Source organism: Pipistrellus hanaki, assembly GCF_964339955.1.
Source record: "Pipistrellus hanaki genome assembly, chromosome: 8".
Lineage (NCBI taxonomy): Eukaryota > Metazoa > Chordata > Mammalia > Chiroptera > Vespertilionidae > Pipistrellus > Pipistrellus hanaki.
Window position 1 is genome coordinate 22,237,449 of NC_140510.1, and position 26,477 is coordinate 22,263,925.

Consider the following 26,477-nt stretch of genomic DNA (forward strand, 5'->3'; position numbering starts at 1 on the left):
CCCTCTCCAATCTGGGACCCCTTGAGGGATGTCTGACCACCCAGTGGGATCAGGCCTAAATAGGCGGTCAGACATCCTTCTCACAATTCAGGACTGCTGACTCCAAACAGTTTTCCTGCCTTTGCCTGATTACCCCTAACCACTTCTGCCTGACAGCCTGATCACCCCCTCACCACTCTGCTGCCATTCTGATCAACACCTAACTGCTCCCCAGCCAGCCCAATTTTCCCTAACTGCCCTCTGCTGCTGGCCTGGTCACCCTTAACTGCCCTCCCCTGTCAGTCTGGTTACCCATAACTATATTCCCCTGCTGGCCTGGGTCTCTCCCAACTGTCCTCCCCTGCTGGCCTGGGTCTCTCCCAACTGCCCTCCTCTGCCAGCCCGGTCGCCCCCAACTGCCCTCCTCTGCTGGCCTGGTCACCCCTAACTGCCCACAACTGCCCTTGCCTGCAGGCCATCTTGTGGTGGCCATCTTTGACCACATGGGGGCAGCCATTTTGTGTCTTGGAGTGATAGTCAATTTGCATATTACTCTTTTATTAGAGGATAGGCTCAGGCAATACTGCCTGATTGCAGGAGGGATAGCTCTCTCTCAGCTATATTTGCACAGCAAGCTCACTGAAATTGCATGTTTATCTGAGGAGGGCCTTGGTGAACCAGGCACACATTTAAGGAGCTTAGGCAGAACTCCCCAAACCAATTTTGACATCAATACTATAATGAAGGCAGCATGATGCCTGAATAGCAGGATAAAACTAGTAAAGCACCCCATTGTCCTTTGTTCCTCTTCCAGTAGTTTGACTTTTCCACATCCCAGTATACTTATTCTACTTCCTAAATGTTTAGAAAGAAAATAGCTTTAGCACCCAACAAACATTTACCATGCATGTACTCTTTCCAGGCACTGAGCTATATCTCTGCCACTCACCATTTACCACAGTGTAAGTCCCACCATGCATACTGGACTGAGTAAAGAACAGCACTCTGGATCACTCTGCTCCTTCCTCGCTCAGAGAGTCTCATATACAATCTTGTCATCAAGTATCACTCACAGTTATGCCTCAGTGAAATGACAAATTGTGCAGCAACTACACCTTTGGACCACATAAAACTAATAAAAGCTCAGAACAGTAAATCTTCATGTGTCCAGACATAACCACATATCATTCTGCAGGAAGCCCTTCTTAGCCAGATGGTATGCTAAAATAGGTCTGATCTACTAGTCTCATAAGTGGTCAAGGTGACTAGGCTTACTGTTACCCTTCCTAAGAACACTAATTTTTAAACATTGACTGGTTATTTTCTAGAAGAGAAAAAAAAGGCAAAGAAATTATATTTTAATAACTGAATTCTAAGTACTTTTAAGTGGCTGCTCAGACTCTGATGCCCTGAGCAGGAAACTATTACCTTTCTAGGCAGGCACCTGCTGATTCTTCCCGTAAGCAAAATCAGCCCTGGCTGAAAACCATGGATGATTCCTAACATTCCAAATAGAAATTTAAACTATTTATTAACAGATAATAACTGAGTTAGAGGTTAGATGTAGGAGCTATAGAAAGTTATATTTTGTATGACTTCTCTGTTTTCTAAGAATTGTTGTAAAGAAAACAGCAAGTGGTAAAAAAAACAAAAACAAACAAACAAACAAAAAGCGCTGACTGGAAATATGCTTCTGTGGATTATACAGAGATTACTATTTGTATTTATTTCATCAAAGAAATCCATTGCCTAAATAGTCTGACACTCCTCCCTCCCGCCCCAATCAGTGAACAGTAAACTATAAGCTGTAATAGAATGCGCTCTCTTCTCTCACTGCTCTGTTTGTTCCATGGCAAACAGGCACACACACTCTCAGAACCATTTAATGCAGTGCCTGTACGTTGATAGCATATAAGTATTTAGTGCTTTTTATCCTACTACTAGATAGTGCAATCAGTAGAGCCGTATTAGTTCCCCAGAAATGTATGCTGACATTTGAAGCCACTTGACTTCAGCAAGTGGCTGAGACACTGAAAAGTACAGTCCAATGAGCCTGCATTTATCAGCACTAAAAATGGAAACAGTTCAAAACTTAAACACCCTTGTCTATTACTTTCACGGTTACAGATTCTACATGAGTCCACTTTCATCCCTGGGTGCTCACATCTAAATCAGTTAAAAGAAAGTTAAATAAAATAAAATACACTTTTTACTTTCATATTTGACAGGTTACCAATAATCTAATCTCAAAACAATGTAAAAATATACAGGAGGTTTAAGTAGATGCCTACAAATGCTTTTACAGTTCATTTTAAAAGTTTCTTCAAGTGACAGACCCCAATGTTTAATTTAAATATTGCTAGCTTTTATTGTGCATTCCATTCAAATTAATAAACACTTATCATGACATTCATATTCTAGTTTGTCTCTTCCTACATTGTTTTATCAAGTATGCATATTTATTTAATTGTTTGTTTGTTTCTTCCCTGTCAGTCTAGATTTTTATCTCATGAGAGAGAAGCTAATTCATCCCGAGGGATCCATTATTATATTAATTAATGTCCTTTGCCAGAGGCAGTTGAGCTAATCATTCCATCAATTTTTACATTTGAAACAATGCTATGATAATCCACCTTTAAATCACAAGACTGAAGACATTATAGCAGGGAGAGTCCTTTGTGTGAAGGGCAAATTCAGATAAATTGAAATTATTCTAATCTTTTATTTTATTTTAAATTTATTTTTCTATTACTATTTATCCCCTCTATGCCTTCTTCCAACACACCCCCCACCCCCCACTGCAATCACCACTCTGTTGTCCATGTTTATGAGTTCTCTCCCTCTCTCTCTTTTTTTTTTTTCTCAATCACTCTACTATCCCCATACCCTCCTATTTCCATCAGAGCTGCCTGCCTGCTCTCTATCTATGAGTCTGTGTCTGTTTTGCTTGGTAGTTCAGTTTGTTTATTAAGTTCCACATATGAATGAAATCATATGTTACTTGTCTATCTTTGACTGGCTTATTTCTCTCACCATAATGTTCTCCAGGTCCATTCATGCTGTCACAAAGGGTAAATTTTTCTTCCCTTATATGACATTGTGTAAATGTACCACATATCTTTTATCTACTCATCTACTGATGGACACTTGGGCTGCTTCCAAATCTTGGCTATTGTAAATAATGCTGCAACGAACACAGGAGTACACATATTCTTTTGAATTAGTGTTTCAGGTTCCTATGGGTAATTTCCCCGAAGTGTAATTGCTGGGTAATAAGGTAGTTCCATTTTCAATTTTTTGAGGTAACTCCATATTGCTTCCACAGTGACTGTAAAAATCTACATTCCCACCAACAGTGCACAAGGGTTCCCTTTCCTCCACACCATCAACAGACCTTGTTAAATCATTCATTGTTTAGTAACATGTTAGTTAGCATTATTTAGTAACATGTCATGTGTATTTCAGTTTTCTACTTGTGATTGATTTCAAGTTTCATAGCATTATGCCAGAGAGGATGCTTGATATGATTGCAATCTTCTTAAATTTGTTACTTGTTTTCTGTCCTAACATGTGTGCTACCCTAGAAAATGTCCCATCGGCATTTGAAAAGAATGGATACTCTGCTGCTTTGGAATGGAATGCTCTGAAGATATTAATTAAATCCATTTGATCTACTGTGCCATTTAAAGTCCACATCTCTTTATTGATCTTCTGTCTGGAAAATCTGTCCATTGATGTCATGGGTGTTAAAGATCCCCTACTATAACTATATTACTGTCCATCTTTCCCTTTATGTCCATCAAGATCTGCTTTACATATTCATGAGCTCCTATGTTGAGTACATAAATGTTTACAAGGGTCATATCCTCTTGTTGGATTGATCCCTTATCATTATGTAGTGTCCTTTTTTGTCTCTTAGCCTTGGCTTTAAAGTCTATTCTGTCAAATATAAGTATTGCTACCCCAGCTTTTATTTCCTTTCCATTTGCATAAAATATATTTTCCCATCTCTTTAGTCTGTGTGTATCTTTTGTTCTGAGGTCGTTCTGTTGAAGACAGCATATATACTTGTTTTCTTATCCAGTAAGCTATCTTATTGTATTAAAGTGATTGGTGATAGCTACATTTTATTTTTTCAAATACATATTTTTTTCTTTTTCTTTTTTTGTTTTTGTTTATTCTTCATCCTTTTCTTAAAACAACAAATTGTGGTAACAAATTCTCTTAGTATTTTCTTGTCTTGGAAGCTCTTTATTTCTTCTTCAATTTTTGTTTTGTTTTGCATTGTTTTGTTAATTCTCACCAGAGGATATTTTTTCCATTGATTTTCAGAGAAAGTAGAAGGGAGAAAGGGAGATAAATAAAATGAGAGAGAAACATCAATGTGAGAGGGATGCATTGATTGGTTACCTCCTGCACACATTCTTACAGGGCCAGGGATGGAACCTGCAACCAAGGTACATGTCCTTAACCAGAATGGAACTGGTGATGCTTCAATCCACAGGCTGACACTCTACCATTCAGCCAAACTGGCTAGGGCATGGCTAGTCCTTTTTAATGGTTTCTGTATCATTTTTTTTTTAATAATGTTGAGAATCCTTATAATCGTTACTCTCACTCTGTATCTGATAAATTGCTTACCTCAACTTCATTTAGCACTTTTTCTGGAGAATTCTCATGTCCCTTCATTGCCTGATTCTCTGCTTTCCCATTTTGGCTACTTGTTTGAGTTTGTGTCTATGTATTAAGTAGATCTTCTACTACTCTCAATCTTGGTCGGGGAAACTTATGTAGTAGGTGACCTGTGGGTAGTGGCACCATCTTCCTGATTACCAGAACTCGGTGCTCTAAGAATGCCCCTTGTTTGATTGTGTGGGCCGTCCTGTTGTAACTGAGTCTTGATTGCCATTAACCTATTTGTGCATGGGTTCAACCCTCAGGTTGGTGGACAGTGAGGCTCAACCCCCAACACAGCATGCAGGCTGCTCTGTAGGTGCTGATCACACAAAGTGGGATCTGCCTCAGCGGGTTTTGGTGTCTGCCAATATCGCTTGTGGATATGTTGCTTGTGAAGATTATTGGATCCTACTCTGTTGTTGTCTGAAGCTGGCCACTGGGTGAATTGATTCTGGGTCTCTTCAGAGGGACTCTGGTGCAGGCCAATGTCACATGCTGTCTGTGACTGGTCTTGACCAACCTATGTGGAGCTATCAGTGATCCAAAGCTTGTGGCTCCCTCTACTGTGTCAGGCTGCATGCATTAAGGTCTGCTTTTACTCAAATGTGCATATTTAAATTAAAGTTATTTTATAAAGTACATTGTAGACTTTTTTCCATTTAGAAAGTACTTATTTTGCTATCACATAGATAGTTGGACTAGTTTACCTTTGAAGTTGCTCCCAACTCTGAAATGAGTGTGTCTATATTTCAATAGTCAGGTCAATATTACTAAAGAACTGCAGTGCATGAATTCACAGAAATCAAAAGGCTTCCTGCCTAACATTAATCTCTTTCTCCATCGCTACAGGGCCTAAAGTCACTCATTCCCCTCTATTAGAGCTAGTTCTTAAAAATGCTCTTAAGGCTTATCAATTTTATCTGGATTCAGGTATTATATGACAAAGGTGGGATAATCAATTAACTTATTAATTTACCTAATTACTATCAATTATTACCACACACCCACAAGCTTCGGGGTGAATAGTTGGGGAGCAACTATGATACCATTCTGTGCTAACCTAGTTCATCACCTTTATAAAAGCTGGTTCCCAGCCAGCTGACCCTGCCTCTCTCTGCCTGCTCGCATAAGGCTACTTCTCCCAAGTTATTTCCCCATCATCTACTAAGGCCTTGGCAGTTCCTGACTCTTGGGCCTACTTCTAGCCTCCCACAGTATACTTTGGGCTTGCTATTTTTAAATTGTTCTTTCTAAAGCCTAGAGATATTTTTCAAACATCCGCTCTATTGAGTCAGCTCATTCCAACCTTCCTTAGTTTTCCATACTCCCGCTTTCTGAGAGCCCTGGACCTCTGGCTTGACTTGGAGAAAGTCAGCTTCAAGTAGGGTAGAATTATAGAGGGGGGGAAAGAGGGGCCAAGGTAAGCAGTCAGGTAATGGAAAGGAGAATGACGAAGCGTTAAGATAAAGATGGTTTAATTTATAACTTTTTTCCTAGCAACCATCAGTCACAGCAATACCACAGTACGATAAAATTGCCCTAACAATGTAAAGCTGATGAAAGAAATAGAATTTTATACATAACTGGAGCAAAACATATCCTAAAGCTCACTTGTTATCAATATGAAAAAATCTAAAGCAAAACCAATCATTTTCCCTTTGAACTGTACAAATAGACTGGTGCAAACATCCCTGTGGCCTTTAGAATTAGTCAGTATATTATAGATTTTTGCCCATTTAGTTTATTATTCTCAACTCATTGTTCTAAAACTACAAACCAGAGAAACTTTCTCATCGAAACTGTGCTCTTTCAAACTTTGGAGGCCACTGTTGTCATCAAGCCAACCCACCAGAAGTGAGGACATTTATATGCTCCATTATCAATTCTGGAGTCATCAATATCCTTGAAGTAGCATCCCATTATCATATACCAACCCTCTCTGATTACACTCTGTTATTGTCAGAAACCGGCTCGGTGTAGAAAGAGAGAAAGTGCCTCTTTGTATCAGGTTTATTACATTACACTCCCCCGCTGTGAAACCACAACAATATTGTGTGGATCAATAGAAACAGCAAAGAACTGGCCTTCTATTTCCTTATGCCATCAATATTTAAAATCAGGACTCTCAGTGGTGGGCAAAGAAGAACATGCAACCTGACCTTATTTTTCTCAAGGATTGCCTCAGGAAAATAAATAGGCCTTCATAAACTAAATCAGTAATTCAAATAAATAGAGAGTAAAACAGTTTCTGTCTGGGCAATTTTGTATATGAATATGTTTTGTAAATAATTAAACACACTATCTCAGGGAAATCATTGCAATTATAACATGAGGATTTGTTGTAAAGGGAGAAAGCAGCAGTAGCAGCAGCTTGCTGAGCAAATCCAATATTTGAACAATCTGGCTTCAAAAAAGAGAATCCCATCCCACACCTAATTTTCTCATTGCTAATAAGTGGGGTAGGAGGACATTCATTAATTTATCAAAATTCCATGATTTTAAAGTGCACTAAGTAGATCCAGATTTGGGGGAAGTTAGAAGGAGCCAGATGGACTATGATGTATAATAACCTTCCTATATTATTCCAAAGCTAATTCAGCTCACAAAAAATCAACATTATCCTATTGTTACTATCCCATTTGAATGCCACTTCATTAGCAAATCAACAAAACTCACTGAGTGTTTATTGTAGGCTAAGCTTGTGTAGAAAAGATAGGCTTTATTTGCAGGTAAGAGGTAAAAGGAAGATAGTTGTGAACCAACAAAATTCACATAAGAGTAGAGCACTCATTTTAGTAATTATAATTATAAAGAAAAATTCTTTTTTTCCTTTCCCTTACTCCCTTCCCTCAGTATTTCTCTCCCATTATTCATTTCTTCCATTCACAAATATTGAGTGCCTTTATGGCCCAAACTAGTTCTATAGTCTAATGCTTACATTCTTCTAGGGGAATCATATGTAAAGCACTAGTATATAAATTAGTTAATTTAAAATGGTAGTGTTATAAAGAAAATAAAACTATAAAATCACAGTTTTAAAGTAGGCATGGATAATTAAATAAAATTGGAAAATAAAGTAGTAATGGAGAGGGTATGCACCATTAAATAGAATGATCAGAGAAGGTCATTCTGAATGTTGACATTTCAGTCAAAACTTGAATATTAAGAATGTGAACATCATAGAGAAAGACATTGCAGACAGGTAAAACAGCAAGAGGGAAAATTTCAAAACAAAAGCCATGTGGCTGAAGAAGGGCCAGAAAACCATTATGACTGGTGTGTGGTTAAAGGAGATAGTGGTAGATGAGATTGGAAAGGTAAATGGTATCAGTCCATTAAGCTCTCATAGGACCTGTGAACTATTTGAATTGTATTCTCAAAGTGAGTGAAAGTTATTGGGGGATTTTTAAGCAAGAGAGTGGCATGATCTGCTTTAGGTTTTAGCAGATCACTTGAACTGTTTGTTATATGGAGTATGACTTGGAGAGGAAACCGAAATAAATTAGGAACCTATTGCTACTCCAGGAGAGAGCTTGGTAGTACAATCAATCAATCAATCCATTCCTTTTAAACAAGCCTGTGCTAATTAGAAACCTGTTGTAATGGAAAGCATTATATAATGATCAGTACCACTACAAGAACTACTCTGGATTTCTAAGTATGGATCTATAAATTAAAACAAAGCAAAAATCTCTTTTTTCAGTGTCCATATTGCTCTACTACATTTCTAAAGAAAAGGAACTGCAAAAAGGAAATAATTTGGAAGGATGCTGGAAACCAATCACTGTTTCACTAATAGAGAGATGTGGACAGGAAGCTGGGAAGGCTGGTCAACAACCTTAATTGCCCCAACCACTCACCTTTTAGTTGGACATAGCTGAAGCAGCCTCCATCTCTGTTTGTGTCATGTAAATTTCTGTTATTTCCTGCCTAAGGGCTATGGGTATTTCCATAGCCTCAATAAAAGGGAGAGCATGGCCAGAGAAGTGTGTAGTCCTCCCACTAGAGGTCGGCTCCCACCTGGCCCCCAATATTGCCAAATTAACATTTTTCTAGTCTCTTTTCATTTGTGTTTGGCCTTCTCTAGAACCCAAACCCTGAACCAGAACCCTGGACCACACGGGATGTGAAAGGGGTTCCTACAGAAGGACAAAAATGATGATAACTTACCATTTTTGGCTTTGCAAGATCTGTTGTCTGGCTGCATTATGTAGCCCTCCACACAACTGCAAGCATAGGATCCATATGTGTTTACGCAGGTCTGGCTGCATGCTCCATAAATGGCACATTCATCTTGATCTGAAAGGAAAATTGGCATCATTTCTAAATAGAGTTATTGTTGGGCATTTTGTTTTTCCTTGAAGAAAGCCTTTTAAAAGTGTAGTTTAGAAATAGACTATTGCTTTAAAAAGAAGGGCTGACCTAGCTGGTTTGGTTCATTGGATAGAGTGTTGGCCTGAGGACAGAGGGTCCTGGGTCCAATTCAGTCAAGGGCATGGACCTTAGTTGCAGGCTCTGGGCCCTTGCAGGAGGCAACCAATCCATGTCTTTCTCTCACATGGGTGTTTTTCTCTGTCTCTCCCTCTCCCTTCCACTATCTCTAAAAATTAATGAAAAAACATCCTCAGGTGATGATTAAAAAAAACAAAACAAAAGGAAGGGCCAACTTCAACAAGTCTTTTCAAAACTACACTAACTGAAATAGAAATAAATAAAATTTAAAAATCAGCTAATTCATTGTTGTTTTAATAGTTATAGAAATATATGATCAAACTTAATATCTTTTATTATAATATCTTTTATTATAATAATCTTTTATTTTTATTAAATTAAACTTTTATTGTTGATTGTATTACATATAACTCCTATTTCTCCCCTCCCTTAACCCTTTCTAGCCTGCTCTCATACCCCCCCAACCAAAGCCTTCACTACCCTATTGTCTGTGTCCATGGGTTATGCATATATGCATACAAGGTCTGTGGATGACCTCTTCCTATCAATCCACATCATCTATTTTAAAAGAGGTTTTATTTACATTTTTGATGGGCGGACTAGATGTCCTTGGATAGTTCTACAAAGGTATAAAATGCACTCCAATAAATATTTGTTGAATAGTATTACTGTTTATGACACTGACTTATTCACTATTTTAGCAATTAGTCTAATAACATAACATGGTTTTCAACAACATATTAAATAAGAGTCCTGAGCCAAGCTATGAAAACTACCTCAGTAAATAAAAAAATAAAAAACAGAGAACTATTAAGCACTTGTTAAAATGAAAATATTATCTTAATTAAATTAATTTTAATATTAGAGGCCCAATGTACGAAATTTTTGCAAGGTCCTTGACCCCGGCCCCTCCATGGCCAGGGCTTCTGCTGTGGCCCCTGCCCACTATAGCTTTGTCGGGAAGGAAGGATGTTTAGTCTAATTAGCATATTACATTTTTATTATTTTAGATGTATGATCCTGATTCTTCTCCCTCTCTCCTTTTTCCCTATATTTCCTTCCTACAGCAACTTGTCCAAATATCCATAAACAGCAGGTATTTAATGATTCTTAATCAAGTGGGCAAAAACACAAATTCTGTCAGTCAATAATTTAGAGTAATATGAGTCTTTATTCTGTTCTGTATACCAAGAACTATACTAATCCCCCCAAAAAAAACCAATTGATAAAGCATGGCTCTTCCCCTTAAGTGAAATGAGTCTACTGAAATATAATTTTGATTTTATGGATTTCCTTACAATAGAGATAGTCATACTCTAGTTATGATACAGACATAGAGAAGTAAGTAAAACTGCTTGGAGTTAGAGAATGTTAAGTAAAGGCTGCATATTAAGCTGAGTTAAAGAATAATTTGGATTTTATCAAACTGAATAAAAAGAAATGAGATAGAATGGGGCATCCTAGTTTACCAAAATAGCATGTGAAAAGGCATCGGATGACATAGTGGGGATTTAAAAAAAAATATAAAGAGTTGAGTGGAGTAAGTGTGTATAAGGGAAGCGATAAGAAATGGCATGGGGAAAGTAGTTTTAAGGCTGGCAAATGAAGTTATTGTAGCTGTGCATTATACCTAGACTTTGGGAAGCATTAATTAGATAAGCTATTTGATCAACTTTATATTTTAAAACTAAACAAAAAGAATGGATTGGTGAAAGTAGTGAAGAGGTTCTTGAAATGTACGTACTAATTTCTCTCAAGAAACTTTATTTTGAAGTCACTATATTTTGAATTAAGTCAGTGGCAATAGAAATGAAAAAAATAAATAAAATTAACTCCAATGTTTAACAAACAGAATAGGCAACATGTGAAGACTAATTGGACATAATGGAATTGAATGCTGGTCTAATTTGATATGAAGTATAGATTTCAGTGGAGATATCAAGGGAATAAATAGTGAGTTTGGTTTAGATGTGTTATATTTGAGGAGTCTTCAGGGCATTCTGGAGTAAATGACTAACAAGTAGTTGAAAACATGAAACTGGCAAGATTAGTGAGATCTGTATTGGAGTATTTGGGAGTCGATAGCATATGGATAATATAATTAAAAACAAACAAAACAAAAAGCAAATAGCAGAGGGTTAGATCAATAACAACAAAAAAAGAAAAAGAAAAGAAAAAAGTGAGGAAAGCTTGGAAAGTGCACAATATTGCAATATTAAAAAGGCAGGAGCCTCCTTTGAAGGAGACTTCATGAGAAATGTAAGAAATTATGGAAGGTGACAAAGTGTAATACTCAATGAAGAAACCCAGTAATATATTGATAGATATTCAAACTGTCATTAGGTTATAGGACACGTGCAGTTACCTTAGCATAGTGAAAAGGGGATGCTGTCATAGATGACAGGTAGATCTTATTAACTGGAATGTGGAATGTGCTTTTGTTTTATTGAGTCTCTAAAGGGAATTGAATACATAAACTTTGGCCTATTAATTGTGTTTCCTCATTGGAACTTAGAAATACTGAATTTGAAGAGAAGTTGAGACTCTTGGAAACAATTTTGGAGGAAGGAGATGAGAAAAAGACAGAAAAGAAAAAAAAAAGACAAGAGAAGCAAATGAGGACAAGAGAAGCTAATGAGGTTGTGGCGTGAATTGGATTAAACTGCTATGGTATAATAAAATATATATTTGATTTTTTTGTCTTTAGTTCTTCAAACCATTGCATTTTTTGAGCAATAGGAGTGTCCTTAGTTATTTATAACTAGTGCCCCAGTGCACAAATTTAATTGAAAGGAAATTAATTAGAAAGTGGCTGGTGGGATAGGACTGGTGAGATGGGCTGGACACACCCTGGAGCCAACCTTCGGTGCTCCCTCCCCTGCCGGCTGTACCTGGGGTGGTGCAGTGGCTCGAATCTGCAGAGTGAGAGGGGTCCCTCCAGCATGTGGGGTCTCTCAGCCTAGCCTGTGGGGATCAAGCCAAATAAGACTCTCCGACACCCCCCAAGGGGTCCCAGATTGGGAGAGGGCTGTTTTCTGGTGATGCTCCCTCCTCTCCGGTTCTGTGTGTGTCACCTAAGAACCTCAGCTGCCAAGTCACCCACCACAGCTCCGTAGCTCCTGTGTTGAATGTCTGTCCCTGATATTCAGTGCATATCATAGCTACTAGTCCTGGACAGTCACTTAGTCAGATAGATGGATGATAGATAGATGATAGATAGATAAATGATAGATAGATAGATAGATAGATAGATAGATAGATAGATAGATAGATAGATAGTTGGATAAGGCCCTTTAGAATACACCAGAGTCTTTGCTAGTGAGGTCACTTAGGATGGGACTACTAGATAATGTCAAGATGGGGGCTAGTCACCACAAAGACCAAAGAGAACTCTCAGCCCCATTTTATGACCATCCAAAGCTAAGAAAGGTATTTAGTAAAGAAAAGCAAAAAGACTATTGAGAAGCTAAGGGACCATTTTAATTAGAAAACTATGCATTCGTATGGCATTGATTTGCACTTTTCTCAGATTTCTTCAGCTTTGTATATTAACTAGCCTGCATTCATGGATGGCTTGTTTGAAGTAAGTAGCTTTGGGGATAGAAAGAATGGTCTTTGAAGCTGAATCTACAGTGATAATCAAAGAAATGAAATCTTATATTTGGTAAAGTCCAATCCATAATGGCAAAAAATAATTCTTATCTATTTTAACAGATGGTTAAACTTTAATGTTATTGTCTCTTATTTTAGTTTTTCTGATACCATTAAGTTGTCCAGGAGAGCAATATGATTAATCATTTCTTTTGTTCTTTCTCCTTAGCCAGAATGTACTGCTGTGACATTGATATAACTCCCCCAAAATGGACCACAAAGAAGTAGGCATGTCATTACTTTTAATGCTGCCTCCTTCCTTACTTTAAGGACAGAAAATATCCTGGAAATATGGCTTCTGGGAGTGTAAATGATGTTCAAACCTGGCCATTCAGGAGTGAGAAAGAAAGAAGAGCTTTTCTTCCACTGGTGACCTTCCATAGTGATTGCTGCATAATTTCTTATTTATGTTCAATAGAGGAAATTATTTGAGGTTATCTTTAAGCATTTAATGAAGAGATTCAGGAGAAGAGAGCCATCCAAAATGAGATGAAAACCCTGATTCCTGTAGGAGTCAGGTATAGTCAAAGAATAAGAAGTTTGCAGTAGAGATATGTTAGCCTGCCCTGTGTGAATAACAACTGCTGCTTTAAACTAAAAATTGTAGCCTGCCATCATAGCTCAGTGCTTGTGTGTTGACCTATGAACCAGGAAGTCACAGTTCAAGCCCCAGTCAGGGCATATGCCCAGGTTGCGGGTTTGATCTCCAGTGTGGAGCATGCAGGAGGCAGCCAATCAAAGATTCTCTCTCACCATTGGTGTTTCTATCTCTCCCTTTCCCTTCCTCTCTGAAATTAATAAAAATATTTTTTTAAAAATAAACTAAAAGTTGTTTGCATGTCTAGAGGTACTATTCTCATTTGGCTGACTTTGTGGTGATAGGGGGTCTAGTCTGCCAATTTTTCTGATTTCTGCCCCCTCAAAGTCTGTTTGTCTGCAACCTTCTAATTTTTAAGTGCTGACTTAAAAATAATGTCAGTTAGATAAATGTGTCAGTTTGGTCCTGCTGTAGGCAGTTAGACAGACATGAGCAGAGCAAGGATAATTGGCAGGTACAAAAGGTCACTAGTGTGGAAAGCCCCAGGTAACTAGCAATGGACAATCAAATGTGGGGGCAGAACCTCAACCCCCAGGTGACTTTTCCTTCCCTAGCACATCACTGGTCATGCGGTTTGGACCCCCTGACTTTTGTTTCCTAGAGATAACATCTATAACCAAAATGCCTTAGTTGTATTTCAACTCCAGGTCCAGATTAGCAATAAAACCAACCATGATTGACATCAGTGAAAGGAATTTTAGAAACAAAACAGGCAAGTTTGGGGAGTGCCAGCTGCATTGAATAATGACTCCCTGCTCTGGTGCAAGCCAATTAACCAATGGAGACCACAACCCTGAATGGACACACCTGGAAAACTGCTGAATATTCTATTGAGAACTTCCTCTGGGGCCTCCCCTAAAATTTCCATTCTTAGGATGGAGGACCCAGTGTGCTCTCCCTCCCAGGAGCACAGGGTCCCTTTCCCTTTCCCTTCTCCTTCCCTGCCCCAGGCACTTTACCACTAGCTTCTTCATTTCCAAGCTTCCAGGCTCCTTCCTTTACTTCCATAACCTGTTTCCTAAGGACATTTCTTCTAGGAATTACTTTGTCTACTGCTGTAACTTACTATGTAAATATTCTCTTACAGCTTTGGGTCTTGGCTCTGAATTATTTCCAAGCCAGAACCCAATTACCCAAGTTTGGTCTGACCTCACCAGTCAGACACCTGGTGCAGTTCCTGCTGCCTACAACTGTCCCCTTTTAGCCATATTATGCAACCACTAGGTCTGATAGACATCTATGTAATAAAAGGCTAATATGCAATAGACCAAACAGTGGAACAACTAGAACAACAGAACAACTGAGCAACTGGTTGCTATGAGGTGAGCTGACCATCAGGGAGTGTATGTAGAACATGGTGGCCATTGGTCGCAGTGGGATTGTGGAGCAGGTGAGCAGGGTCGCCAGACCAAGATGGGCTGCCTGTCGTTGTCATTGGGGTGAACCTCTGGTGGTTACAGAAAATTATTTGCTTCTGCATGTGGTCCTGCCTGGCATTTACACCTGCTGTCGGCACTGGCCCTGCTTGCACCCACTGCCAGTGCTGGCCCCACCCCCTATCGGTGCCCTATACAGGTCCGTGCTATCAGCAAGAGTGAGTGGAGGCTGCCGGTCCTGATGGCCCTGAGGGTTTCTCTACCTCCTCCTGCTCCTGAGGGGCTATCAGGGCTGCAGCCACTGCTCTCACCTGGCCCCAACTGCTCCATGCCTTCAGCGATACAAGCCAGACCAGCACCTTCAGCATGGGGGAATGGCAGCTGCAGGTGCAGGGCTGCCAGCTGACAGGGCCCCAGGGCTGCAGTGGGAGGGGTTGGGTGGAGGTATGGAGGATGGGCCAAGACCTGCCCTTGTGCCCACCACAGCCTCGTGGCCCATAATCCCTTTTAAGGTGCACAGATTTGTGCACTGGGCCCCTAGTTTAATAATCAGTGTTTCTATAACATTTGTATAATGCAGAAAGCAAACAACAAAATACAAATTCGAGGTGCAAATGTCCATTATAAAGCAATAAGCTTCTTTTTTTGTTTTGTTTTGTTCTAGAGTATTCATAAAACAAGAATTAGGACATTTAAAATATAAATATTGTCATGTTCACCATTACTAACATAGTGGTAAAATGTCAATTATCAAAATTACCAACGCAAAACTTGTAAAGGATATTGCATGATTATTATTAACCTAACTTAGTAATAACAAAGTTATACCACCCTGCAGCTGGATAATAGGCATAATACAATTAGAAATTTAAGATAATGAAATCCAATATTTTAATAGTTAACCGAAACACTTCATATGTTTGACATTATTATAACATGAATACAAATGACTGATATAAATGCAGACCTATGATATTTATGTTTGTAGTTTTTTGGGGGGAGTGACTTTCAATTTTTAAATCTCTGGTAAAAATAAATGTAAACTTTGTATGGATCACATGGTAGTAATAAAAAATACTTTATAAAATTTCTGTTCACTAATTTGGAAAAAAATTAATAGTCACCTGTCATACTTACCTTTACAGCTTCTTCCATCTTCTTTTACTTCATATCCATCTTCACAGTAACATCTTGTACTATTTCTGACCACTGCACATTTATATTGACAATTCAACTGCTGGCAATTGGGCAACAATTCTGTAGAGAAAAAAAACAAAAGTATCACCTCTATATGATTATGTACATATATATATATATTTGTTTAAATTTAAATATTGTTAATATTTGCTTAGTGCATCCTTCAAAGTTTCTGTGATTGGTTGAGAGAACAAACAGCATCTATTCCTTCTAAAATATGTTGCTTTGCACTTGTTTGAAGTATCATTAATAATATTTCAGATCTATCTGTTCAGTCTTTCACATTTTAGCTTATTATATATGTTCAAAGTCACAAAATCCTTTCAAATTCTTGTAAATTAAATTATTTCAAGAGGAAAAATGTCAACTCAGTGGTTGATTTCACCACTGGTGCCATGCCTTTTCTATCTGACATATCAATTGATTTTCTATCTTTTGAGCACTTGTTTTGATTTACCAATCCATGTGTAACCTTCATAGCAATCAATGAATATATTCAATTTCAATAATTTTTCTTTCACGAGTTGCAAAATATTAGACAACTACTGGGCATAATATATTTTGTTATATTTGAATTATTTCAGAGTGAATATTTCATTAAAACAAAAATTAGCAAGCTATCAGAGCAAATTAAGATTCAATAAGATAAATGCATGGAACAGCTGAAGTGACAGGAGAATATTCACTGCACAAATAATTTTTAACAGGAATAAGATTTGTTCAACTAGAAAAATATATACGTAGAACATGTAATGGATTTTTCGATTTGAAAATAATGGTATTGTCAGACTGGCATGGCTCAGTGGTTGAGCATGGACCTATGAACCAGGAGGTTACAGTTCAATTCCCAGTCAAGGCACATTCCTGGGTTTCAGGATCAATCCCCAATAGGGGATGTACAGGAGGGAGCCAATCAATGATTCTCTTTTACCAATGATGTTTTCATTTATCTCTCCCTCTCACTTTCTCTCTCAACCCAATAAAAATATATATAAAAAATGAAATAGGGTTATTAATGGATTGTGACAACCCTCCTGTCCCACCCTAGGAAGAAAAATAAAGGCATTGAAGGTTATTGAAGATTAAACTTAAATGATTTAAAATATGTTGATATTTGCTACAACTTTATCTGCTGCTTCAAGAAATGTATAAGAAGTCCAATGAAGAAAAGAAGAGCAAGAATATTTTAAGCTGAAAATGACATTTTACTAGAAATTTAATTATCTATAGCATTCTTTAGCCAAATATTTTTCAACTCTCTAATTTAATTATTTTATGCATGTTCTCTCTGTAAAACTTCAAATTTCCTTCCCAATGGTCACTTACATATTGTGAAGGCAGCCTGACACCCCCACTCCCACAACTGCATTTCGATGCATATGCTTGCTAGCCCAGCCCCCTTTCCACTTGTGTCCTAGCTAGCCTTGCAAAACCTGTTTATCTAAAGGGGACATAAAAAGCCCCCACAGAAGATTAACTGCTGTTAATCTAGCCTGGTAGGTTGGTCTTAATCTCACATCCCCTATCCCAACCCATGGAGACTGCAAAGCCCATGAAGTGAAAAGTCCAGAAGCCTGGTCCATATTTGGGAGACAAAGAAACTAAGGAGATAATAGGGAAAACCAACCCCCTCACTCCCCTCAACCCCCCAAATTTGGTGCGCAAGTTTTGGAGACTGACTCCCCTGAGTCACCACACTAGTGTATCCGCAAATAAAAGTTTTTCCTGAATCTTCGGAGTGCCCATTTTGTGTTTTCCAGTCACCTGGTAATTTCTGCAACAGTGTGATAATTTTGCTTCCTACTTTGCTGAGAAAACTGAAGCATTCAAAAGAGATTTTCCACAGATCTGTTTTTCATATTTACCCATCTCTGCATATTCTTGTCTTTCTTGCTTTTCAAACTCATAATCGAAGCCCCAACCCCAATTCCTTTGCACAAATCCCATGCCCTCTCACTGAGTCAAGGATATACTTTAACTTCAGCAGTTCTCTACTTCCTCTCATAACTGTTTTTTATTTTTCAAATAACTATGTACTAGAACTAAAGCCCTCAATCTTTGTCAATTAACTTTAATCAGAACACAGTGAAGCCCATTTGTTGAAATATTACCTCAGTCTGCTTTTAAATAGCTGGCTAGTTGCCTCAAAGACCTATGACCCACAAAGCCTAAAATATTTGCTATAGGTCTTTATAGAAAGTTTTTTGACCTCTGCACTAGTTCAATCTCAGCATCAAACATGCTCTTATTTTTCCCCAACTTAAACACAAAGATCTTTGACCTCACTTCCTCTACAAGTCACCATTGTTCAATTCCTTTTTGCAACAAAAATTTTTTTTTTAATTACCCATACCCACGGTCTCTCTCTCTACCCTTCTGTTTCTATCTTAAACCCACTCCATCAAGCCTTATATCTATTGCTCTACAGAAATTCTCTTGTAAATATCTCTGATGACATTGACGCTAACTAAGTACAATGACATTTTCTTCATCTTCCTTGACCTATCAGCAGCATCAGACACAGGTAACTACTGTTTCCTGATACAGATCCATGTCTTTACTCCCAAGTCTGCACACCCTTGGTTTTCCTCCCATTTCATAGTCTCCTTTGTGAGATTCGCCTCTTCTAGTCAACCTGCTAATGTCGGGGTGCCTTAGAGCAGAGGCTGTGATCTTTTTCTATCAACATGCTAGTGGTAAACTCAACAAATATCTTAGCTTCCTCTCTGACTGGGACATAACTGTAGTTTCATAACTTGAAAGCTGGTTCCCTCTTCAATTTCTAATTTTCACAGCTGTGATTTATTAAAGTTCTTTTTCCTTGAAAACTTGGAACAATTGTTGTTTCTGTAACATAAATTCAACCAATATACAAATTAACTATATCTTATTTAATAGGTTTGGATTTGAGATCAATGCTAATTTTATGTTGATATAAATGCCAATATTTATGTAATGTACAAAGAGTAGTAATTTCATTTATAAAAATGTATTAACAATAAAATATATAACAAATATTTCTTTGTAAATTATGGCATTTTCTTACCTGCATCATCATAATTATTTACATTTTTGTTTACCCCACCAGTATATACAGCTACAAATTATAAATCTAAATCAAATGTTTTAATTTTGAAATCATTTTGAAACACACAACAGTTAAACATGCAGTTATTATTGCAACTTACATTTTACAGATGAGAAATCTGATGGTTGATAACCCAAGATTATACAGCAAATCCACAGTAGAGCTAACATTCAAAATAAGGTCATTCTAAATATAAAGCCTATACTCTGATACCTGTATGTTCTAATACATATGTAATGATAGCTGTAATTCCCACTGAACAATCTGGTGATGGCTGGAACCATGGTGTATCTTTGTGTTTCAGCCTATGCTTAGTAATATGCTACAGATAACAGGAAGTGATCACAATTTTTATAGGATAAATGCATCAAAAATCAATAAAATAGCTGAACTCTAGCATTAAGATTAACAGTCCCAAGTTTCATTTCTACTCCATTAAACTGGATCCTAAAGATAGTTCATTTACAATTTCAAGTCAGGTAATTGTATTGTCAAATCTTATTTGATTATCATGAAATCATTCCAAAATTGCCACTCATATATGTGCTACTTTAGTCCAACATAGATTGAGTAACTAGTCAAAGTTAAGCACTCTGCTGGGTTTCCACAGATATAAAATTGCTTTACACAAATTAAGTGATTATACCATGAGTGGGGAAGTGGGTGGGATTAGATGGGAAGAACAATGTTAGCCATAACTCATAGCAGAAAAATATATATGTTAAATAAAAATGTAAATTCATAAGCTAGAAAGAGAAAAATTCATATAGAGACTGCAAATGGGGGTAAGTATCTGGAACATACTAGGCTGTGGTAGAAAATAGGACTGGAATTGTTTCAGACCAGGGCAAAGTGGATTAATTCTTAGGTTAAATAGGATTCTCTTAGGAATCATTTCTAGTTAATGAGGACAGGGTGATATATTCTGACTTGTATTGCTTGAGAGTACTACCTAATAGCAGGGAGAAAGATAAGTGAAAAATGGTGAAAGAAGAAAAGCCATCTAAAAGGTAAAATAGCAAAGGTATAAATTAGGACTATGAATATTTAGATCAATGGATGGTAAAAACTTGGTGAAAGCATAATGGTACCTATAAAATGAATTTAGAATAACAGGAGAGCTGAAACCAGTTTGGCTCAGTGGATAGAGCGTCAGCTTACAGACTGAAAGGTCCCAGGTTCGATTCTGGTCAAGGGCATGTACCATGGTTGAGACCATATCCCAAATAGGGGATGTGCAGGAGGCAGCTAATCAATGTTTCTCTCTCATAGATGTTTCTAACTTTCTATCCCTCTCCCTTCCTTTCTGTAAAAATCAATACAATTAATAATAAATAAATAAAAGAATAACAGGAGAATTTGAAGTTTGGGGGAAATAAGAAATTTATCTCTGACTGTTTAGTTAACAATGTTGATAGGATAATGGCCAGGAGAAAGTTGAGCATTTGAGTCTATTTAAGAAAAGAAGGTTGGACTGGAGTTGTAAATCTGGAAGTTACAAATGTAAAGTTGCTGCTTGTATCCCAAGGAGGAGAGAATCATTCCTCATAAAGAATTTTTATGAAACAATTATAATCCAAAGAACTTTAAAAAATATATATATGTTTATTGATTTTTTTACAGAGATGAAGAGAGAGGTATAGAGAGTTAGAAACATCGATGAGAGAGAAACATCGATCACCTGCCTCCTGTACACCCTCTACTGGGGATGTGCCCGCAGCCAAGGTACATGCCTTGACCTGAATCAAACCTGGGATCTTTCAGTCCCCAAGCCGACGCTCTATCCACTGAGCCAAACCGGTTTCGGCAATCCAAAGAACTTTTACATGTGAAAGGCAAGGAGAAAAAGAGTTAGTGAAGAAACTACTACATAATCAAACATATAGATGAAGAACCTAGAAAGCTTCATAAAACCTAAGGAAGAAGAACAGTTAATCAAAGCAGAACCATTAATGACAAAGCCTGAGAGAAATATATTTGGGTGAACTCTAAAAAATGCCCTGGGTTTCCAAGTAGGATCAATTCAGACCTTTAAAAAGTGTTTCAGCAGAGCAGAGAGGGCAAAGATAAATGTAAGAAGGGGCTGGGACAGAAAGAGGAAATGGGAAGGATTTTCATAGAAAAGACTTAAACATTTTAGTAGATGGAGAGAAGAAAGGTATGAGTATGACCTACTTAATTTAGTCTGTACCTTACAGCAGGCATAGTAACTCAGTGCTTTACACGTGTCATTTGTTCCACTTAACCCTGGTAGCCCGACTCTCTTTTTCCCCTGTCTCAATCTGAGGTAGAAAATCCACAGACTATTGGTTCCGTCTTTCCGTTCTCTCTAATCCAACGCACATGGATACAAGTTAATGACATGGGGGTTGTGATGGGGAGAATTGAGAATAAATAAAAGCACATGGGGGGAAATGAGTATGAAAGTCCAGATCTCACTCATAGCTTTGAGTATTAGATGGGGGTCTGGTGGTTGAAAACAGCAAAAGAAACGTGGGCAACTTAGCTTTCGGTTTATTGATTTTATCCTGCATGAGAATTTGTGTGTGTGCAGAGAGGTGATAGGGAGATGATTAAATGGTATAATGATATCTGGTAAAATGGTCAATGCTGATTCTTCTAACCGGCTATGAAGTACTATGAAGTACTGACAACATGAAAAGCTAAAATTTAAAATTTGGCTTCACTCTGTAAAAGCAATACTAATTATTATAATGTTATCTATTAGAACTACTTACTGCTTATGCCTAATTATGTGCAACACTATGATGATTATGTACGTAATTAAAAATGCATCAAATTAATTTTGGTAGAAAACTCATTAGAGTAGAACAGAAATTTCATACTTGAATCAGTCTTCATAGAGTGCTTTTTATGAAGCACGGTCATTGCTTCATGCCACATTATCATTGGTTTGGATCTTAAACTAAAGTAGGAAGACCACGAGTTTTTAAGGAGACGCAATATGCAAGCCAGGAAGCAGCTATGTAAACAGGGCATCTGATCTGTATTCCTCAGCATTATCATAAAAGGAAAGTGTCATTTTAAATTAAAGGAGAGTAGCTATTATGTCAGGAATCAAATGGAATCCGATTGATGAAGACAAAGCCAACATAGACCCACTCCATTCTATTATTTTAAGGAATATTTCTATGTTCTTTTTAAAGTTGTATTAAATGGAAGTTAACAGTTTACAACAAGCATCTCCAACTCAAAGGCTGACATGGGCCAAATACACAAGGTTTAAGTTTATGTGGGCCTCAAGGAAACAGAAGCTTTAATTTTCATGTAAACATAGAATTTTGATAGAGACATGCTGAATACAAAGGGCTGAAAAAAATGTAATCATTAACATAAAATAATAGGACATTTTAATAAAAATTAATATTTTTCTTGAACATTAACTTATAAGACACTGAATAACCGCACAAATTAATAAGTATAACACAAATAAACCTATTTTTCTTTTTCTCCAAAAGCGAAATATTTCCCTGTTGCTTGCACCAAACAAGTCAGTCCAAGACTAATGACATGGCAATCAGCTGCTAAAATATTGACTGTTAGTATTAGTGGACAGAAATGGTGCGTCTGCACTTAATAAAATGCTTAAGGGAAATGAATGCAACACAATTATAGTAATCACTCATTAGCAAATGTTGTAGTTCAATATTAATAATTATGTATTACAGGATATTGTAAAATTTAAGTTATGAAATTTTTATTAAAACTTTTCTTACATACCGTTATATTGGCTGGGCTGCAAAAAATATTCACTGTGGGCCACATGTGGCCCAAGAGCCCTGAGTTTGACATGTTTGGTTTAAAAATAGCATGTAGCTTTGAGGTATCTAAGATTTTATGATGGTCTTTAGCCTAGTAATATATTTAGGAAATAGATTTATAAATTTTCATTAATAATAATAATGAGTAAGAATTCTAGATGGATATAAAATTAATTCATATTATATTTCTTGCACCACCCTTTCCTTTTCTCTAAGAGCTGGTGGAATATAATGGCTAAGGTCTGGGACTGTGAAGACAGAGTACCTAAGCTCTAACTCTGGTTTTACTAATTCCAAGCTATGTGAGAATCACAAAAAATAGCTAATGTTCACCAATCCCATTTCCTCTTAGTGGGCACATAAAACAAGGAGTTTTGCCGAAACGGGTTTGGCTCAGTGGATAGAGCTTCAGCCTGGGAACTGAAAGGTCCCAGGTTCGATTCCTGTCAAGGGCATGTACCTTGGTAGCGGGCACATCCCCAGTGTGATCGATGATTCTCTCTCATCAATGTTTGTAACTCTCTAGCCCACTCTCTTCCACTCTGAAAAAATCAAATATATATATATATATATATATATATATATATATATATATATATATTTGATTTTCATGATTTTTATATTTATATTTGATTATATATGTATTTGATTATATATGTATTTGATATATATATATATATATAAAATGAACAACAAGGAGTTTCTCAGTTGGCTGTTATTAGGTTAAAGCCATATACATATATCTGGCTTCTGGACAATGTTATATAAGCAAAATTACTGTGTGCTGCTTCTGGAACGCCCTTGAAGAATTCAGACAATCTTCCACTTTCTTCCCTTCACTTGTCAGTGCTCTGGATGCAAGGAATTCAGCAGAAAACACATTGGACCTTGGGCTAGTAGAGCCTCAAATTGAGGGAGCCTGAAAGAATGTAGGAGGCAGCCTCTGAACCTAACTGTACTGTGATCTGGGCTACAGTTTTTGTTGTTGCTGTTGTTACATTGAACTCCCTAGGGAGTTTGTTGTTCTTTTACACAATACATGGTGATAGGTAAATGACCTAAGATCTCTATTCCTGTTTTTAGTTACCTCTAAAATGAGAATAATAATAGAAACTACCTCATAGGGTTGTCATGAGGTTTAAATGGGTTAAAGTCATGCCAAGTTCTTAAAATATTGCCTGCCAAATAGTAACTTTTTTATTATCATTGTACCATTTAAGGTTAATCACTCATTCAATACAACAGACTATCTATTGTCAATATTTGTATAATTTACACTTTTTGGGGGCAATTTAGGTCTATGTTTCTTTTTACAACAGCAGGTTTTCTCTTTTGTTCTTTTACTTTTGGGTATTACATGACATAATCCTAGTTTTCCCCCAAAGCACATGTGCATTTTAAAAAATTCTCCTGGAAGTTTACCTGATTGCAAAGAGGGGAAATAAACTAACCACAGAAAATAAAGATTTTTCTATCCTGGCTAATTTGTTCCTATAAAATATGAGTATTATTCTCTCAAGCAAATCAATGTACATCCACTTTTAATTTTCTACGTAAGCATGGACCAATTAACACCTCAGATAAGCAATTTTCACCAAATAGCTTTGACCATCTTCACAGTTTTAGGGATTGTTATGTGTGTTTTTTTAAACAGCACTGGGTTTTAGAACACATTTCCCCAAATGTATGCTGGTTTAGTATTTAGGAAAAACATACAAAAAAATCCCTAACCTACCTCATAGAAAAACACAACAGCGGAGAATGGTGATTAAAAGATGATAACTTGATTCCAACAATTATAATATTCGAACAATTACAATAATTACAAGTTATTACTGTTAGGATGATTCTTTGTACATTAGTTTTGTTTATATAAATATTTCTAAGCCAGAAAACCACTGTTTGCAATGTTATATGCACAGCCATCAATTCATCCATAGTATAATCTATAGCAATATGCTGGCAGCTTTTATGACCTAAAATCAAACAATTCACATTAACTGTGTATTGGACTTATACGATAGAGAGAACACAGCTATTGTATTCATGTGGTTCTAGGTTACATGTTTCTCTCAGAGAGAAAATTAGAACTTTTATAAACTCTTTGGAGATACAAAAAGATACAGGCACCTTCCCAAAAATATGTTATATGAGACATTATTTTATAAGGTAGAATAATGCTTTATTCTCAATTGTAGTAATCAAATTGCTTCTTGAATTTGCCTTATACCAAAATATCCTTTAACTAACAACTACAACCTAAGTAATGAGGAAAAAAATATTTTTAATATAGCACTTTCAAAAAATAAGTATTTCTTTCACTTTTTATACTTGGAAATTGAAAAGCTGATACAGCACATTACCCTGCCAGTCAGTCCCTCCTGTCAGCCAGGACATATGCTTGTCATATTTAGAATGGTGACAATTTGTGCTACATCATTCTTTATCTCATCCCTGTTTCCCTTGCCTAGTAAAAAGGAGTGTGAGCTGGCTTGCAGAGATTAGGCTTCTGCTTGTGGCTGCTAATGTGAATTTCTTCAAAATTATTTGCTTATTGCTAAACTACCGTCCTGGTCTCACCTTTTCAACGTGCTCTTAATATTAAGGAAGGAAATTATTTTTAAAATATGTTTGTTCCATTTTTGTTGTAGTATAACTTACAGTAAAACTCACTCCTTTAATGCACAGTTCTGTGAGTTTGAAGAAATGCATACAGTTGTGTAACCAATACCATCATCAAGATATAGAACAGGGCGATTATCCCAAAAGTCTTTGCTGGCCCTTCTACAGTCATCTTGTCCCACCGCCAGTTTTTGGTAATCACTGATCTGCTTTCTGTCTCTATAGTTTTGTCTATGCCAGGATGGTTCTATGGATGGCATCATCCAGCTGGTGGCATCTTTACTTAGTGAAATGTATTTGAGATTCATCCATGTTGTTTGATCAGTAGCATTGCTGCATAGTGTCCACTGCATGAATGTGCCTCAATTTGTTTATTCATTTCACAAGTGATTGAGATTTCAGTTATTTCTAGTTTTGGTTTATTGTTTATAAAGTAGCTATATACATTTACATATATGTTTTGTATAAATATAGGTTATCATTTTGGTTGGGAAAATGTGGAAGTGCTTGATTATATGGCAAAAGATGTTTCACTTTATAAGAAACTATCAAATTTCCATGTAGTATATAAGATATGATTCGAGGTTCATTTTTTTATATTAAATATTGAACTTTTCCAGCATTTATTAATCTAACCTTTCTCCATTGAATTACATTTGAATCTTTGTTTAAAATCAATGGAATACATATTTGTGGGGGTATTTTTGATTAATCTACATAGTTACCCTTTTTTCAATATCACACTGTTTTTGATATATTGTAGTAAGTCTTGAAATCTGGTAGCATGAGTTCTAGTTCTATGTTCTTGTTTTACAAGATTTGTTTAGATACTTAGTTCCTTAATATTTCCATAAACATTTATTTTTTTATTGTTTAAAGTATTACATATAGTAGTACATATATCTCCTTTCCCCCCCCCATTGACCTTCCCCCAGCCCTGTCACATGTCCTCATCCCCAGTGTCTTGTGTCCATTGGTTGTGCTTATATGCATGCATACAAGACCTTTGGTTGATCTCTCCTCCTCCCCCACAACATTTCATAAACATTTTAGAA

The 26,477-nt window shown here is 36.9% G+C and overlaps 1 protein-coding gene across 1 annotated transcript in view; it reads right to left on the reverse strand.

Annotated features, from left to right (window-relative positions):
* The window catches only part of LRP1B (LDL receptor related protein 1B), a 1,553,318-nt gene that overhangs the window by 798,217 nt on the left and 728,624 nt on the right, over positions 1-26,477 (reverse strand). Inside the window, exons 4-5 of the mRNA XM_084892846.1 lie at positions 15,871-15,990; positions 8,827-8,955 (exon numbers count right to left, since the gene is read on the reverse strand). Of these exons, the coding sequence (XP_084748972.1) occupies positions 8,827-8,955; positions 15,871-15,990 (249 nt within the window). The remainder of the gene's footprint in view (positions 1-8,826; positions 8,956-15,870; positions 15,991-26,477) is intronic.